Source organism: Aphelocoma coerulescens, chromosome 1 (assembly GCF_041296385.1).
Source record: "Aphelocoma coerulescens isolate FSJ_1873_10779 chromosome 1, UR_Acoe_1.0, whole genome shotgun sequence".
Classification (NCBI taxonomy): domain Eukaryota; kingdom Metazoa; phylum Chordata; class Aves; order Passeriformes; family Corvidae; genus Aphelocoma; species Aphelocoma coerulescens.
The window spans coordinates 93,771,663-93,788,174 of NC_091013.1; the positions used below are offsets into that span (position 1 = coordinate 93,771,663).

Below are 16,512 nucleotides of genomic sequence, written 5' to 3' on the forward strand. Positions count from 1 at the left end.
GTGGCTGTGCACTTGCAGGCATCCCAGTGGCACCATCACATCTGCTGCCATGCTAACCAGGCCACCTGGAAACAGACAGAGGGACCTTCTGCACCAGTGTCAGGGGTGGGAGCCTGAGTACTCTTTGCAGGTGGGTCCCAGCTGTGAATGGGGACACAACCTTTCCTCACTTGTGAGGACTCAGTGTGCTTCTTCCAGCCTGTGGAAGAGAGAACTGCCTCCTGGCTTTGACAGATGTCAGGCAGCTCAGGCACCTCCGTGCTCTCCCAGTGCCAGCATTGTCTGCTACCTGTGTATTTCATCCTGGACAGGCCAGGTTTGATGGACCTATGCTGAGAAGAAATTAACTGTATGCTGGCTGAAACTGGGACACCAGGTTTTTAATAAGCCCTATTAGCTTAGTCTTCTATTGTCAGGTTGATTCTTTTCTGAAAAGTCAAGGCTGGCATTTTTTGGTACAGCGATGGTTGGTTCAGCTGCCAGAACCTCAGAGATGGCTGCAGTGCTAAAGGAGATCCCAAGCGATGCTCACCCAGCCTGATTTTTTGTCCCATCCAGGTATCAGGTAGTACAGGATAATCCCTCTTCTCCAGATACCCGTGTGAGTGAAAAAAGGAGCTCATTTGGGTACTCAAGCAGTTATTTAATGTGAAGGGTCTGGACTGCAGAAACAGGGGTAGTTTTTTGTTGAGGGGACTGTGCCAAGCAGTTTGTCATGACCATTACACAGACCACCACTGACTCTGCGCTTGTTTTCCCACATACAGCTCCTAAAATGGACCTGTCCTTAAGCTATGATGATGCCTTGTTTAGCAGATGGATGGGCCACAACTGGCTCCCAAGGTATGCTGGCAGTTCAGGGACAAGACAGGTGCAGGAGGAGCAACTGCATGCACCAGGATATGGACCAAGGCTTTTCCAAAATTAATGTAGTCATGTGCACAGAAGCACAGAAGCACAAGCTATGAGAAGGAAAGGGGTGTTAGTGCGGGCCTTTGTCACTCTTGTTTGAGTGAGGATGATAGTGGAGGAGCAGGCATGACATCAGTGCAGGCCCACACCTGCTGCCACAGCTGCCTGGGGCTGCACCCCATGCCAGGGGTTGTGGGCTGGAAGATTTCCCCCGGCTCACAGGTGGTGTCTGTGCCGTTGTGGCTGCCTGTCTCCTGTCAGTCACTAACAGCGTGATGCTGGCACGACTGACACACAGAAAACCCCTCCTCCAGCACCAGGCATCCCACGGAGGGTCTTCGCCACAGGGAGCCCTCCCCACAGCCCAGTGCCCCTCTGTGCCTGTCCCAAGCAAGGCCAGCACAGACAAACAAACCGGGACTGGAGCCAGTGGCAGCTGTAGGACCTCAAGGCCTTTTTGACCTGCCACTAGCAGACAGTAGAGCAATTTCTATAAACACAAGACTTCTGTGTACATATTTTAACAGCATTTTTCTTTCAGGACGTTCTGTCATCTCTGCAACATGCTTTTAGTTCTATCCTAAGTTTCCTGGGCTTTTCACTCCCTCTTCTCATCTCCTTGAGCCAAAAAAAAAGGGTCATTTTGGTGAGAAACATTTTCAGTGGTTTTCTCAGAAGCATCTGCTCTCTGCACTCTGTGGGATTATGCAGTTCAAGGCTGGTTTGTTCTCCTAGGAAATTACTTTCTCACCCCCTTCCCAAGCTTACCTTCTAGATCAACATTCAGAACTTCTTTGGGCTCTGACTTCCAGAATCTATTGGTATCCTGAACTGCCCTCCCAGTAAAATTAGTTCTGAATTATCCCACTGATTGTCCTGTTTTCACTTGTTTGTTGGCTTGTTATGGGAGAGGTGAAAGCTACAGGCTGAGGGATAGATATGGGGGATCAGATATGTAGGTCTAGGGGTAAATATGTAGGGTTCTGACTGTTCAGGAAAGGCAAATGAGCATGGACAAACAGGTTTTACAGAGAGCAAAGAGCTGGTGCATTAAGGAAGGCTCATGGCAGCCAGGGAGGTTGGAGACAGCATTTCACATCCTAGCAGGAAAGAGAGAAATGTGAATTTGAACCAGACAAGAGTGCCTCAGAAAAAATGTAGTCCAGCTTGCAAAAAATAACTTCCAACCCCAAAGTAATTTATTGTCGCTCAGGCAGATAAAAGAAGCGCATAAAATTGGTTCCACAAGAAGGTCAAATTAAGTGCATGAACAAAATATAAGCATACTATATGTGTGTGTGTGTATATATATATATTCTGTTCAGTGTCTCTCATTATGGAACTGGGGATCAATCTTAACCCTTCAGGGTTTCTTGTCTTGTCCATTGGCTCCGAGCCAGACAACCTCCCTCCATGGCATTAGACTGGGGGCATGGTGAAGGAATAAAGAATTGCATTAAAACAGGAGAAAGGGAGATGGATTCACAGAGCATTATGGGCTGCCAGGTGTTTAGGTACAGGCAGAGACTTCCTCAGTCCTTGTGACACCAGTGCTGCAGTATTAGTTCAGCCGGCTGCAAGAGAAAAGGACTACATGAGTACCACCCCTCACTTTTTTTTGCAGAGAATGACTGCCTGCCTGCCTCTGTAGCTGAGGATGCAAACAGTTACTTGAGCATCCACATGGCTGCAGTTTAGGTTTCAGTTACACTGAGCTGCTTACTTGGCAAAGAGAGTTAAAGAACAACTGTATCAGCACTTGTGCTGCACAGATTCATCTAGATTTTGATGTATCTGTACAGGCTTTGTCCTCTCTTTATGGGGATTATTTTTTAACCTTGATAAAATGTAGGTGAAAACGAGGTGAATTCTTTGACACATGTTATGCTCTTCACCACATACACATCCCAGCTGTGATGCAGTATCTGCCAATAAACATTCTCACTGAATTCTTGGTGACAGTGAAAAAAATTTGGTGAAACTATCACAGTTTGCCAATGTCACCAGTGAAAATGAAGCAGAAGTCCGGTTCTGTACGCAAACATTCATTGAACTTGTTCATGCAATCATTTCTGCTTCCTTTCGCACTCCACTCCAGTGACAGAATGGCTGTCAGTGTTTCCAACAGCTGCTTCTGATGCCTGATACCATATAAGCTTAAAGGCATGGAAAAGGGCAGCTTCTCTGCTGAGAAATCCTTGCTCCCATGAAAAGGGTCATGACACAATGGTGTATTTCACATCACCCAAGGCCTTTAGGAAAGGGTACAAATCACAGTGTTCCATGATTTTTTCTCCTCTTTTGTTACTCCTGGGAGGTTATTGGCAATTTTCACCAACTGCAGTCCAGCACTGCTCTAGCAGAGCTGGAACTAGATTATGGACATCGTGAATTTTTAAAATTTGGGTTTCATCCTTGTGCTTGGTTGTGTGCCTTCCACCTCCACGACCTTGATATCCAGATCTCAGATTCACTGGGAGCCTACCAAAGTGCTTTGGAGCTTTTGCTTGGGTTGGGCTAATATCTCTCAACATTAAGATAATTCGAGTGAAACCACTCTGCTCGAAAGTTTCCCAGCACAGTGCTACCATGGGTTTGGGATTTAACATAGCTCATAACTCTTAAGCAGGATTTAACATGAGTAAGAGCTGAAACTGCTGAAATGCAGCTGTACTGTTTCACCAAATAGGCTCAAGTTCAATTTCTCCCCGCTCAATCATCCAGCTCCTCTCCCTTGAAAACATTCTTTGCCCATTCTGGGTGCCCTCATTGCCACTTACTGTTGACACTGACACGTCTTGTTTTCCAGCAAGTATTGTCTTGCTTGTGCCATCCTTTTTCTCCGTTGCTGCCAGGAGAGAAGGGACAAAGAACAACTGGGTATTTTTATGATACAAATACTTTCCTCTGAAGTGGTAGTAAAGTGCTGTCTGACATCTGCAGACTGCCCATCTCAAAAACTTGCTTTGAGCCTAAAGATCGATACTTTATCTGTTCTGCCCTGCACCCAGACAGGAAATCTGACTCCTCCTGTGGTTTGGAGAGCCAGTACTCTCTGCACCTTTCACAGGGACCATGGCACTCACCATTCTCCTCTGCCAGCTTATACCACTGATGATGCATAGGCACCCAAGGGCAAACACCAATAAACTGCCTGCAACACTTGCTCCAATTATCACATAGCTAATCCAAACAGGAGCTTCCTCTGTGGGAGGAAAAAAGTATTTAGACACAGAAACAAAGAGAATTTTTTAGCTTTAGGGTTGGGGAAGGGATGTGATGCTAATTTCCATACCCACGTGGTAATGAAGGCTGATCTTTCTGTCATTGTCTTCTATGAGGTGACAGCTCCACAGCCCTGCAGCACTTATGTTCACCTCCAACTTTACTTCATGCTGCCTTGAGTTCTTAACATCCATGTTAGTCCCATTCACACGTTCCCAGCGCAAGTAGGCATTGGGTGGGAGTGGACCAGAGACCTGGCAGGTCAGGGTCATATTGGCCCCTCTGGAGAGTGGCCCATCAGGGTTAGCTGAGACTGTAAAGGCAAGGAAAAGACATGTGAATGAGGGGATGGGAATATGGGTCCATCCATGCTCTTGTGGCTTGCAGGTTTCTGCAGCTCCTCTTCTTCATGACCTACTTCTCTTTCTCTCACCTTTCATCACCACCAGCTCTATCTTGCTCTGCACATGCCTTCCTTGGTACTCCAGCTGGCACTGGTACTGTCCAGAATGGTTGAAATATACTTTGGGGAGCTTCACTTCTATGATGATTTCAGCTTTTCTTTCAGGTATCTCAATCAGAAAGTTGCTGCTTTTTTTAGTCTCATGCAGATCTCCTTGTGCTGTGACTTCGAAATCAAGCAGCTCATGAGCATTTGCACCTTCCTGTTGTTTCCAGTTCAGCTGTCCTGCGAAACCTTCTTTCCATTTTATCATCTGGGAGTTCAGATGCCATGACAAGGTGACAGTGCTATCAACAGTTGCGTACTTTCTTTCCAAATCTGGATTCTGAAAACCTGAATTTAGAAGAGACAAGGGATACAGAGGCAGGAATATCCATGGTTATGCTTCCCCATATCTACCCTTGATCCAGAGTGAGGCACACTGCACTCAGTTGAAAAAGGACTTGGAGAAAAGCCACAACATCCTCCAGGAAGGTTAAACAGTTAGTGTCTGAGAAAAAGACAGTAGAAAGATCCAAAGGTCCCAAGCACAGCAGAGCTGAGAAGAACAGACCCCGAGGAAAGGAGAACCTTCTCCTCACTAAGCCTGGAGATGAAAATGAGCACAAGTGCGGAACAGAGCTCAGGCAGCAGAACAATCCCCAAGCTGCATTGTTGGAAGACCTGGAAGACCTGGGGCACCAGTGCTTGGGATGCTGGAGATTAAAAGTTAAACTCATGAGCTGAAGCGAACACTGGTTCCCAAGCCTGTGTGTGAGTTCCATTTTTGTTGTCACATACCTAGTACCTTCACAACAAAGGAGATGTTCTGATTAATCAATGGAGAGTCTGAATGGACCTGACACACCCAGGTCCCACTGTCCATAGCTTCCAGTTTCTTTAAATTCACTATGTATTTTTGACGGGTCTTGCTTTGTAATTCTGGTGTTACTCTGTTGTTGTTACTGTTAAACAATGTGATGTTGAGATTGGGTAGAGGGCTGGATGAATTTTGCATTAAAATCAGTTCAGGGACTTCATTTTGCAGAAAGTGCCCATCCAAAGAGACTGTCACTGCAAGAAGAAAAAAACCACAGACAGTAAGTCAATTCTTCTTCCTCCGAGAGAGGAACAAGTGTTACAGCAAAGAGACCATGGAGACGTTGTGCCCTGGAGATGGAGGAGAAATTAACTGTGATAGCCCAGGACAGAAGAAATGCAGCTGGATAAAGAATCCCAGCAGAGCTGTCTCCCCAAGCTCTATGGTCCCTTCCCCTCCTGATGGCTAAAAGCCCTCCACTCACTTACATTTAAAGATATGCAGTGAGATGCGGACTTCGTGAGAGCCGTATTTACAGGTGTAGATGCCAGCGTCAGAGAGCTTCAAATCCCACACCTTCAGCTGTTTATTTTCCATCTTGATGTCAGCTCGACCAGTAAGGAAAGTTGATTCTTTTGAAAAAAACAGGCTTGGTTAGGAGGGAAGAGGTTTCTCAGCCTTATAGAGGGAGAAGGGGTAACAAATTGCAAGCCTTACTTCTCCAGGCCTTATTCTTTTCCATCCGCCATAGAAGAGTATCATAGTACATCCAGCTCACAACTGCATCCTGAGATAATTTTGAGTCAAGAGGTATGCCTGTGCATTTCAGGGTCACCTCCCCTCCTACAAGCCCAGTCTGGACTTCATTTTGCTGAGCCATACTGGAGATCAGACCTGAAAGTCAATACCCACCCAAAAAAGGCATAAGTTCACTTTCTGAAGGGTGGATCAGTAAACACTTCCCAGCCCTCCAAAAAGATGTTGATATTTCTCCTCCCTTTCCCAGGGAATATTCCCACAGAAATTATCCTCAATTTCTGAATTTGTCACTCTTTTATCTCATCAATCAATCAATCAATCAATCTCTTTTATTACCTGGCTAATGGTTATTCTCTTTCACATATATTCAGAGAAAAGGAAAAATACCAGTAGTTATGGTGGACTGGCCATCATTTGTAATTTTGAAGTGTCAACAATTTTACTGAAACAACCTTTTTCCACTGGACAAGACTTAGTTACTCTATTGGTAGCAAAGGAAGAAGAGCATATGTCAGCCCTTCTTCATTCCCCAACACTTGATGCAGCACTGACAAATTTGCTCACACCTTCTTCCAGTTTTTGCATGGACAAAGACTGAAAACACAGAAAAATGAAGAGATAAAGTAAAAAAGAAAGAAGGCTGACCTAATGTCACGTTCCTGTTCTTGGGATGAGGGCTATGTGACAGTAAAAGAAATAGAATATATAAGGTTGAAGAAATATTAGGAGTGGTTTCTTGGGAGAATCCTTTCCTTTCCTTCACTGTAAAGATGGTTTCTGCAGGAGACCTTAAGAAGGAGATGGAGTTGCCAGAGGTAAGATTGGGAATAACCACAGGGTTGTGGTCTCCTGCCTCACTACTGGTAAGCTCTCAGAGATGCCTAACCTGCAAAACCCCAGGTGACCTGAGTACTAAAGATGTGTAGAAGTGTAAAATGAAAAGTTTGCATGAGTTTAATGTAGGGTTTGCCAGAAGTTACATCCCTCTAAGAGGTAACCTGCAACAGTACCAATGCAGATTTTTTTAATTGCCCATGGGACTACAGAAGTTTATGACTTTGTCCTAAACTGTGAAATTAGAAATGTTATTAATAAGAGTTGGTATCTCTTGCTTTTCATTTGGTTCTAGAGTGCATAAGAGATTTCCAATCTTTCCTCTGTGACCAGAGGAATCAAAGCTCAGCATCTGAGAAGTGCAGGCTTGGCCTTATTCACTGTCTTTCCTTTCTTGGAAAATGAGCACTGAAAAGTCCACCAAAGCTTATAACATTAGCAGTCAAGCTAAGTAAGCCAGTAGCATTGCATTTGTAAGGGCAAATCTGTGATGAGTTTCTGACGATTACATCACAGATGTGGTTATGCATCACAGATATGTTTTTGCCCAGACAGCTGGAGGCAGCGTGGAGGGCAGTTTTCCACTCTGCTTGGTGTGTTTCCTAGTTCTCACAGGACCCTCACTCCTGCATCTCTACAGGGCAGCTCCCCAAACCTGGCAATGCACCCTGGTTTTGGCTGGCAGGCTCAGCAGGCGGGCTGGGGACAACCTGAATCCCAGAGCTAAACTGTGTGAGGAGTCTTACATGGCACATCAGGGAGAGCCTAGAAATATGCCAAACGTTGTGAGGCTTGTGAAAAGGCTGTGAGAACCATGAGGGTTTGCTGAGCCCAGGACTCACCCAGATGCAGAAGCAAGAAGGTGGCAGCCATGCAGCTCACGGCTGTGCTGCACAACTCCATCGCTGTGGGAACGCTCCTCCCGTCTGCGGAGCGCAGGGCTGGAAATGCTGTCACTGCCAAGGGATCTTGTCCTGGAAGACCCAAATGCTCTGTTAATAATGTCTGATTTTCAGACCTCAATGGATGGGACTTGTGTTCCCAGTCAGCTCCCGCCATCCTTCAGTGCAGCAAAATGGAAGCTCATTGGGAAAGTCACCAGAGCCCTTTGTTTCAGCAAAGAATCCATCTGCAGCCTGCCCCTGGAGTTTGGTAATAAACATTTCATTTTACTCATCCCTAGGTTTCTGGCATTCATCAGGCAGCAGCTGTTTATACTGCCAAGAGTTCTGTGCTTTTTTACTTCTCTATGGTGGGTTATCATCACTCTTGCAGAGATTAAAGCTAAACACATACAGGGCTGCATTAGCAAGAGCACAGCCAGCTCTGCTGGAAGTAGAGTGAAGTAATTATTTCTCTCTATTTGGCACACCTGAGGTCTCATCTATGATACAGGGTACAGTTTTGGGCCCCCAGTACAGGGAGGATGCCAACAAACTGTACAGAGTTCAATGGAGGGCTAGTGAGATAGTGAGGAAGTTGGAGCACATGACATACAGGGAGAGGCAGAAAACTGGGTTTGGTAGGAGAAGGGAGCCAAGGTGGGATCTAATTTCAGTTTCCCATTATCTAAAGGATATTACCTAGAAGAATAAGCCACATTCTTCTCAGATGTGCACAGGAGAGGAACAGGAGGCAGTAGCCATATGTTGAGCAGGGAAATGTTGACTAGAGATAAGGAAAACTTTCTTCCCACTGAAGGTGGTTCAGCAATGGAATAGATGCCAAGAGATGCCAGGCAATCTCCACCGTAGGAGACGCTCAGAAGTTACCTTGTCAAGCCCTGAGCAACATGTTGTATTTTTTGATAGGAGAATGGACTGGAGACCTCCCAATATTCCTTGCCATCTAAATATTTCTGTGTGATTTTGTGATTCTATGATTATAGCCATCTTTAGGCTGTTATTAATGTTTTTCTTCAGGTTTGGGTTGGTTTTTTTTTTTTACTTCTTACCTTAAAAATCTCAATAACCAGCAAGTCTGATGTTGGAAAGACCTGCTTGACTTCTTAGGACTATTCAAAGAAAAGTATGGGGAGAAGGGAGGAATGAGGTCCAAAAGAAGAAGTTGCATTAATGGTAGCAAAACCTTAAGTGGGAACTGGAAGCTAATGATCATGTTAAGGTGAGTTATCAAATTAGATGCAGTTTCTGACTGTAGCAGAGACCAGGTGCTGGTGACAGCTGCAGCTGGGTGGGCTGACAGGTGAAGGAGACCGTGACTGCTGGTGCAAGGACACTACAGAGTTCTCCATCCCTAAACCAAGGCAAAAATCACAGAAGGGAAGCCAAGCAGGTTAAATGCTCTGGGGAGTGAGCAAGCCAGTGAGATGACCTCCCTTCTGTGAAAGCAAGCAGTCCCCATGTCAGGAGTGTGACAGACTGAAGGCTGGAGTCATAATGGGATTAAACTCAAAAGAAATGCATGAATAATTTTCTACAATATTTATATGTATGATGTGCAATATTAAGTATAATATATTCTATTGGAGGGTAATTTATATTGATATTAATTGAAATGATCAGAGCATGTGCAGCTATCAAAGAGCAGATGAAAACATCAGCACTACATTTAAATGGAGATCAGGTCAACGTGACATCTGACATCCAGACTGATGTACACACATGCACAGATGAAAAATGTGCGTGCAAGAGCAAGACAGCAGCCATATACACCATCAGAAGAGAAACAGGTGGCAAAGACACAGTCAGAGGAGATTTGTGGCTTCCCTCATACAAAGCAAAAAGCCCATCCCAGGACAGGAAATATTTGCATGAGCTGTTTTCTGTGAAAATTGTAAAACAAAGGAGCCAGTGCATATACGATTGGAGATCAATCCTAACAAGATGCTGAGGCAGTGATGAAGCAGTTTGCTGGGTTAAACTACAGAATAAAGAAAGGGGCACTAACAAGGCATCTGCATGCATCTCACTCTGAAGGAACATCGATAACTGAGAACTGGCACAGGGCCCTGTGTAAGATCCATTCCTGAGGTGACAGGAGAAACCTCATCCCTGCTGTGAAATCTCGCATCACCTGCTCTTGTGGGATGAAGGAGTCAGCCCCCGCTCTAAAGTAATATCTGTGAATTAACAGTTCAGTGATGGGTTTCAAATACTTTAAGTCATTAAACTTTATATAAAACCTGAAGGTAATGGAACAAGTAAAAATTAATGAAATCGCTGAGTCACACCTCATAATTTTGTTTTGACTGGGAATCTCTATTCTCCTGTCATATGGCTTCAGTTTGTTCTTTGCCTTCTTGCTTCCTGGTTCTTGAGCAAAACCACACAAGCAGAGCACCGTGGGACTGGTGAACTGATGACCTTGTGCAGCTTGGTAGATGCAGATTGATGCATCTTTGTTCTTCTGTTTCTTCTCATGGTTTCACAACTTCTGCATTCCCACTTTGTTCACACTAATCTTTGTATTTCTGTGGCAGATCTCCACAGTGCAATGTTACCACCTACATGTTACAAGTCAGTGGGGAAAATGGGTTGCCTTCAACTAGGATTTCTTTTGCACACTTTCCCTCTCTCCCTGTTTATTTCTACTTCTTGTGGTGCATGCCACTTCCTATTTCCCCCTGCCTTTCTATCTGCTTCTGCATCCCTCCAGGCCAGATCACAGGCAGTGCTGCTCCAGAGTTCACAGATCTCAGTGAGCAAGGCTCTGCTGTCTTAACCGAGCAAGCTGCTCTCATTAGCGGATGCTTGTAGCAGACCCACAGCCTCCTTACAGGCAGCCCAGCTGTATCTTACGGTGGTACTCATAAATTAAGTGGTGTCACAGAATGTCCCCAGGCACTGGAACATACTCATCAGTCCTGTTAAATTGCTAGTACATTTCCTGACACATTTTTGGCCGGGGACAACTCTTGCTCTCCCAAGCAACTCTTGGGATGCATTTAGGTGTTAGCATGGGCCAGGGACCTCTCCTATTAGGTGGCTGGCATGTGGCCAGTTCATTTTGGAGGTTAAGTGAGTTTAATAGCCCAGACCATCTCATGCCAGCTGGCCTCTGTGCCAGAAACAGTCCAGGCATACTTGATTTATTAGCACGTCTAGCGACGGAGGAGCAGGGCTCCCTCCCAAGTGAACATTGATTTCCATTTCATTTTAACTTCCCCCTCTTACTGAACTGGTTTAATTTCCTTCTTGACTTATTTTAATGATCCCTGCCTCTCTGAGGGATAGGAAAAGGAGAGCTGAGGTAGTGAGTAGGCTTGCTCCAGAGAATGATGCCTGCAGGACCAAGTCAAGCCTGGAGAACATCTGCTTGAGAGCAGGGCTGGCAGCCCCTCTCTCCCTCCAGCTCCGAACCCCAGTGGGTGATGGCTACAGAGACCTCTCCACAGGCTGGCACTGACATGACACAGGAGGAAACTTAAATTAAAAAAAACCCAACAAATAAAAACTTGGCAACCACTCCTGATGCAAAGCAGGCCGTCTCCCTTTCTCTTTGTGTTCCTGTGCCTCTTTCTTGCAGTGTGGCTTTGTTTTCTCCTCTCGCTCTTGCTTGTGGCTGTGCTTTTGATCTGGCAGCAGCTCGTTCTGCCGGGGTGGGGGGGCCCCCCCAGCCCTCCCCCCACACCAGGGCTCGACACCTCAGCTTCCGCTGTGGCATTTCCCTTTGTGGTGCCTGCTGGGTGAGGGCTCAGGGATGCAGCTGCCTCTTGCCCTGCTCAAGAGTTAGGCTCGGCTGTGGGGCTCTGGGCTAAAGGGGTTCACCTCTCCTCAGTTAAAAAATTTAAAACAAAGCTGACTCAGCTCTTTTACCAAATAGCAGTTTCTTTGAATTTACTTCTTAATGTTAAAGCAAACGTCAGGTGAGCAGCAGGCAGGGTAAGAGACCAAGTGCAATGAAAATAGGCAGCAGAGAGCCAAGTTATGACAGCAGTGAAGGTCATTTTGCAGTATCTACTGATCCCCTGGACTGTCTGACCCTGCTTCCATTTCCTCCTGAGCACCTCTGTCTACTCATCTGAGAGCAGCTACTACCCTCACCAGCAGTTGGAGCTGCTGGGAGAGGGAAGTGCTGGAGCAGGGTCCTTGGGGTCACACAGGTGAAAGCAGCTGAACCTCCCCTAGACATGTCCCACCATCAGGACAAAGCAGAGTGGTGAGGCCTCTGTGTCAGCACCAGCTGAACTCCCTTCAGCCATAAAGAACCCCATGCCCAGTCATATGCCTGGAACCATGTGGAGGCCACAAAAAGTGGCTCCATCTCCACAGCCCAGGCTGCTCCCTTCTGGCCTAGGAGGAAGCCAAGATCTGCCTTTCTAAAGCCACCGGAGGCTGTGACTAATCACGGCACTGTGATGCACTCTGAAATCAGGTCCTCCATCACCCTTCCAAGCCCTGTATGTGCTTGGGACGACATTTGGGTACCATCCCTCCTTCATTTTGCTCTGGTGAATACAGGCTCCCCACATGAGGCTGTGGCAGATCAGGTGGGCACCGTCCCTGGGTGCTCAAGAACCGCTAGAGGGAATGAGGTGGATGCTCAGTTTCGATGAGCCAAGCCCTGCTGTGCTGCAGGTGGCTTTGGCAGACATGTTTGTGAGACACTGGGGAGGACAAAGGAAAGGTCAGGGAGACCTTGTCGCAGCCTTTCTGTACTTAAAGGAATCTCATAATAAAGATGAAGAGCGACTTTTTACATGGACAGATAGTGATAGGAGAAGGGGGAACGGTTTTAAACTAAAAGAGGGTAGGTTTAGATCAAATGTTAGGAAGAAATCTTTTGCTCAGAGAGTGATGAGGCACTGGCACAGGTTGCCCAGAGAAGCTGTGGCTACTCCATCCCTGGAAAGCGTTCAAGGCCAGGTTGGATGAGGGGCTTTGAGTGACCTAGTCTAGTGGAAGGTGTCCCTGCCTGTGGCAGGGTTGTTGGAATGAGATGTTCTTTAAAGGTCCCTTCCAATCCAAACAATTCTGTGATCCTGTGATTCTAACCTGCACCAGGGACTGTTGAGTTCATAGTGGAGAACACTGAGTAGTAACCTGAACTCAACCTTAATGCACCACGTGGAGGACGGAATATCTGAGGTGGCTGATAGAGGTTGCGTACACCACCTGAAAGTTGAAAAATTCAACCAGAAATGAAACTCCTGCTTTCAACAGCGCAGCAGCCCATGAAAGGGGAAAACAAGTCTCTTTTCTGTTGTCCTTAAATTGAAAGGATCCCTCTTTTTCCAAGAAATCCTGCTCACTCAGCCCTGAGCTAATGGATCAGGCTGCATTGGCAGCTAGTGTCAGGCAGTGAGCCAGTCAGCCTGGATTAGCAGAACAGACCCCTCCGGTCTCAGCACGTACAGATGTAAGCAGACATCCTTACTTAGCTAGAGACTGGCATCTTCTTATTTTTGCAGGTTTCTTTTAGAACAAAGTTCCCGTTCCTGGAGGGTACATGGAGAAGGTGATACCAAGTGGCAGCTGGTAGAGGGCTGCTCCCCAATGCATTTGCAGCCCTTGGGGGATATGCAGTCACCAGTGACAGGCCCTCATATAGGACATATTTCCCTATATATGGGTTTAAAGATCCATGACATCCCCAGGCTCTGAGGCAGGTTGAGCTCTTCATAGCTCCCTTTTTTTCTGCCCCTTTCAGAGAAAAATCCAGGAAGACAAAACAGTTTTTGGTTAAAATTAAAAGGCCTCGGAGAATTGCACAGCCAGAAGTATTATCAAGTCAAAGATTTAAGGTGGTTTTGCAACAGACCTTTAAGCGAGGCAAAGCCAAGCCATCTGCGCCGAAACAGCAACTTGAGTGGAGTAATAAAGTTCGTAGCATTCAAAAACCCGAAAACAGGCTGGCGTCTTAGCAAAAGAAAGAGTTTCCTTACCTCTTTTCTCTCAGCCTCTGTGCTTCTGTCTCCTTGTGTTTGTCACCTGCCGTAATTGATCTCACCCAGCTACAGCTGAACCAAAAGAGGAATAAAGTTATTGTTCAGCAAGCAGATGTTTGGTTGGCCTTGATGTCTCCTCCTCTCCAGCTGGAGCGACAGCAAGGTCTTGCTGCCAGCCCAGGTTCTGCTGACATCCGCCGACTTCTCTCGGCAGATGGTGATTTTCCAAAGGCACGTGATTTCGGCTCTGGGTGTGAACAGAAATGGACCTTAGCGGAAGGCGATGTATGGCAGTGGTGGGGAGAATGAGTGTGCAAAACAGAGAGAGCCTATTGGCCATACGGCAGCTGGTGGAGGCCGTGACAGGGCTGAAACTTAGAAATGAATGGTTGGGAGCTGGTTCTGCTCTGCTGAGGAGGAAAGCTCACAAACTAACAGGTTAGCTGGGCAGATCCGGACCCAGCCCGCACCTCCCGCACTCTATAAGAGTAATCTGAGCTCCATTTCCCAGCCGGTCTCCTGCACCACCACTAAGAGGAGGCACCTCTGAGGAGCTGACCCCAGCCCCACTTGTCTGTGCAGTATGTCTGAGGTTTAGGGTGAGATGAGATAATATTTTCTTTATGGCAGTGATGGCTTTACCTTGGCTGTCTGGCAGCACCCACCCAGCTGCTCTCTCATTCCCCCTCCTCAGCAAGGCAGGGGGAGAAGATATAAAAAACCCTCTCAGGTCAGAATAAGGACAGGGAGAGCTCTCCCCAGCATTACCATGGGCAAAACAGACTTAACTTGGGAAATGGTTAATTTAATTTATGGCAAATTAAAAACAAATAAATTGATAAAATCAAGTGATAAATTAAAAAAACAAAAACAAAAACAAAAACAAACCAAAACAAACCAACTGAAAAAGCTTCTCCCACCTCTCTTTTCTTCACAGGCTCCACTTCACAGCTGACTCTTCTGTCCCTCCTTCCTCCCCCAGAGTGTCACAGGGGGACAGGTCATGGGAGTTGTGGTCAATTCATAGCACTCCATCTCTGCTGCTTCTTCCTGTTAATGCTGTTTCACTGTGGCATCCTTCAAGAAATGCTCAGATGTGGGTTCCTCCAATGGACTGCAGCTCTTCATGTTCATCTTGACATTAGAAAGGCTTTTTTTACAGTGAAAACAATCATTCACCAGAACAAGCTCCCCAGGGATGTGGCAGAGTTGCCATTGCTGGAGGCTTTCAAGGTATGACTGGGCAGGGTGCTAGATAACCTCATCTAGGAACCCAGCGCGGCTCCTCCACAGGCACAGCTCCTGCCAGAAAACCTACTGGCTCTCCATGGGCTGCAGGGGAATCTCAGCTCTGGCACCTGGAGCACCTCTTGCCCCTCCTTCTCCCCTGGTCTTGGTGTCTGCAGGGCTGTTTCTCCTACGTATTGTCCTTCCTGTCTCCCACAGCTGCTGCGCACAGGTTTTTACCCTCTGTTAAATACACTGTCACAAAGGTGCCACCAGCATCACTGATGAGCTCAGCCTTGATCTCCAGTGGGTCTGTTTTGGGGATGTCTGGACGTGGCTCTGACTGACATGGGGCCAGCTCCTTCTCACGTCTCAGAATCCACCGATGCAGCCCCTCCAGTACCAAAACCTTTCCCTGCAAACCCAATATAAGGTTACTCATCGGTAACCTGTACCAACCTGTACTGCTACTGAATCTCAGCTGTTTCCCTTCTCTGTAGGGTGGAGGAGGGGGCTTTTGTGGTTTTCCACCCACATTTGGTCTCTCTCTCTCTCTCTGAATCCCAGCCTCAGCCAAGGTGGCGGAAACCCACTGAGCCCCAGACACGGCTGAGATTTCATCTCTGTGCCACCCACTCTTCTCCCTTTGGCAGTGACTTGCCCTTTGTCTGGAGGGTGGGGGTCCAAGATGCCACCAGGCTTTGGGGGGAGCAGGGACAGACAGCCACAGCAGTGAGGTTCGCAATGTGCCACCAGCTGTGACAGGAACAGCGCTGATCCGGCCTCGAGCGCAAGAGCTTCTCCACTGGTTGTGACTTCGGAGAAAAATGAAGATGTCCCATCTCAGACAGGAAGTCACCTGCATGAGACAGGAACTTCCCAGTGTGGGGTGAAAACACTGGGGTGGGATGGGATGGGATGGGATGGGATGGGATGGGATGGGATGGGATGGGATGGGATGGGCACTCTTCCAGTGTCCAGAACTTGTGAAAGCCCTTTTTAGAGACACAGGTCTCCTGCAAGAACCTAATGCATCACATCAGCATCTTCAAAACTCTCTCACGTGTCAAATAGAAATGTCCTTTCTGGTCCCCAGCTGCCAGAGAGGGGCTGTCCTGGGGAAAAAAAAAAGAGTTAAGAAAACTCAGGTTGGGATTTTAAGGCCATGACATCTCAGTGCTTGGGGATCTGGGGCATTGAGCTGATGCTTCAGTTTGCACAGATTCTGGCTTGCATTTTGTCTCCCCAGTACGCTGTAATGCAGAAACATTGGCTTGTTTTTAAACAGTTGGTCTATGTCACTGCAAATATCTACCAGAAATAGCATTCCCTGAAGGGGGAAATTGCAAAATGCACTTGAACTTGCTGCAGAGTTGCAAGGAGAAGCAGGGCTGTGGGTCTGAGGTGAAAAAGCTGCAGGCTTGTCACGTTGTGAGAATGCCT

The 16,512-nt window shown here is 46.9% G+C and overlaps 1 protein-coding gene across 1 annotated transcript; it reads right to left on the reverse strand.

Moving 5' to 3' along the window:
- Positions 1 to 2,157: 2,157 nt before the first annotated feature.
- CD4 (CD4 molecule) lies at positions 2,158 to 13,878 on the reverse strand. Its single transcript, XM_069031429.1, has 10 exons — positions 13,840 to 13,878; positions 7,835 to 7,966; positions 6,117 to 6,293; positions 5,888 to 6,031; positions 5,381 to 5,653; positions 4,571 to 4,933; positions 4,208 to 4,450; positions 3,999 to 4,117; positions 3,693 to 3,760; positions 2,158 to 2,486 (listed from the first exon to the last, which is right to left on the reverse strand). Exons 2-10 carry the CDS (start codon positions 7,893 to 7,895, stop codon positions 2,474 to 2,476), a joined length of 1,461 nt encoding a protein of 486 aa, XP_068887530.1. The 5' UTR covers positions 7,896 to 7,966; positions 13,840 to 13,878; the 3' UTR covers positions 2,158 to 2,473.
- Between the last annotated feature and the right edge of the window lie 2,634 nt (positions 13,879 to 16,512).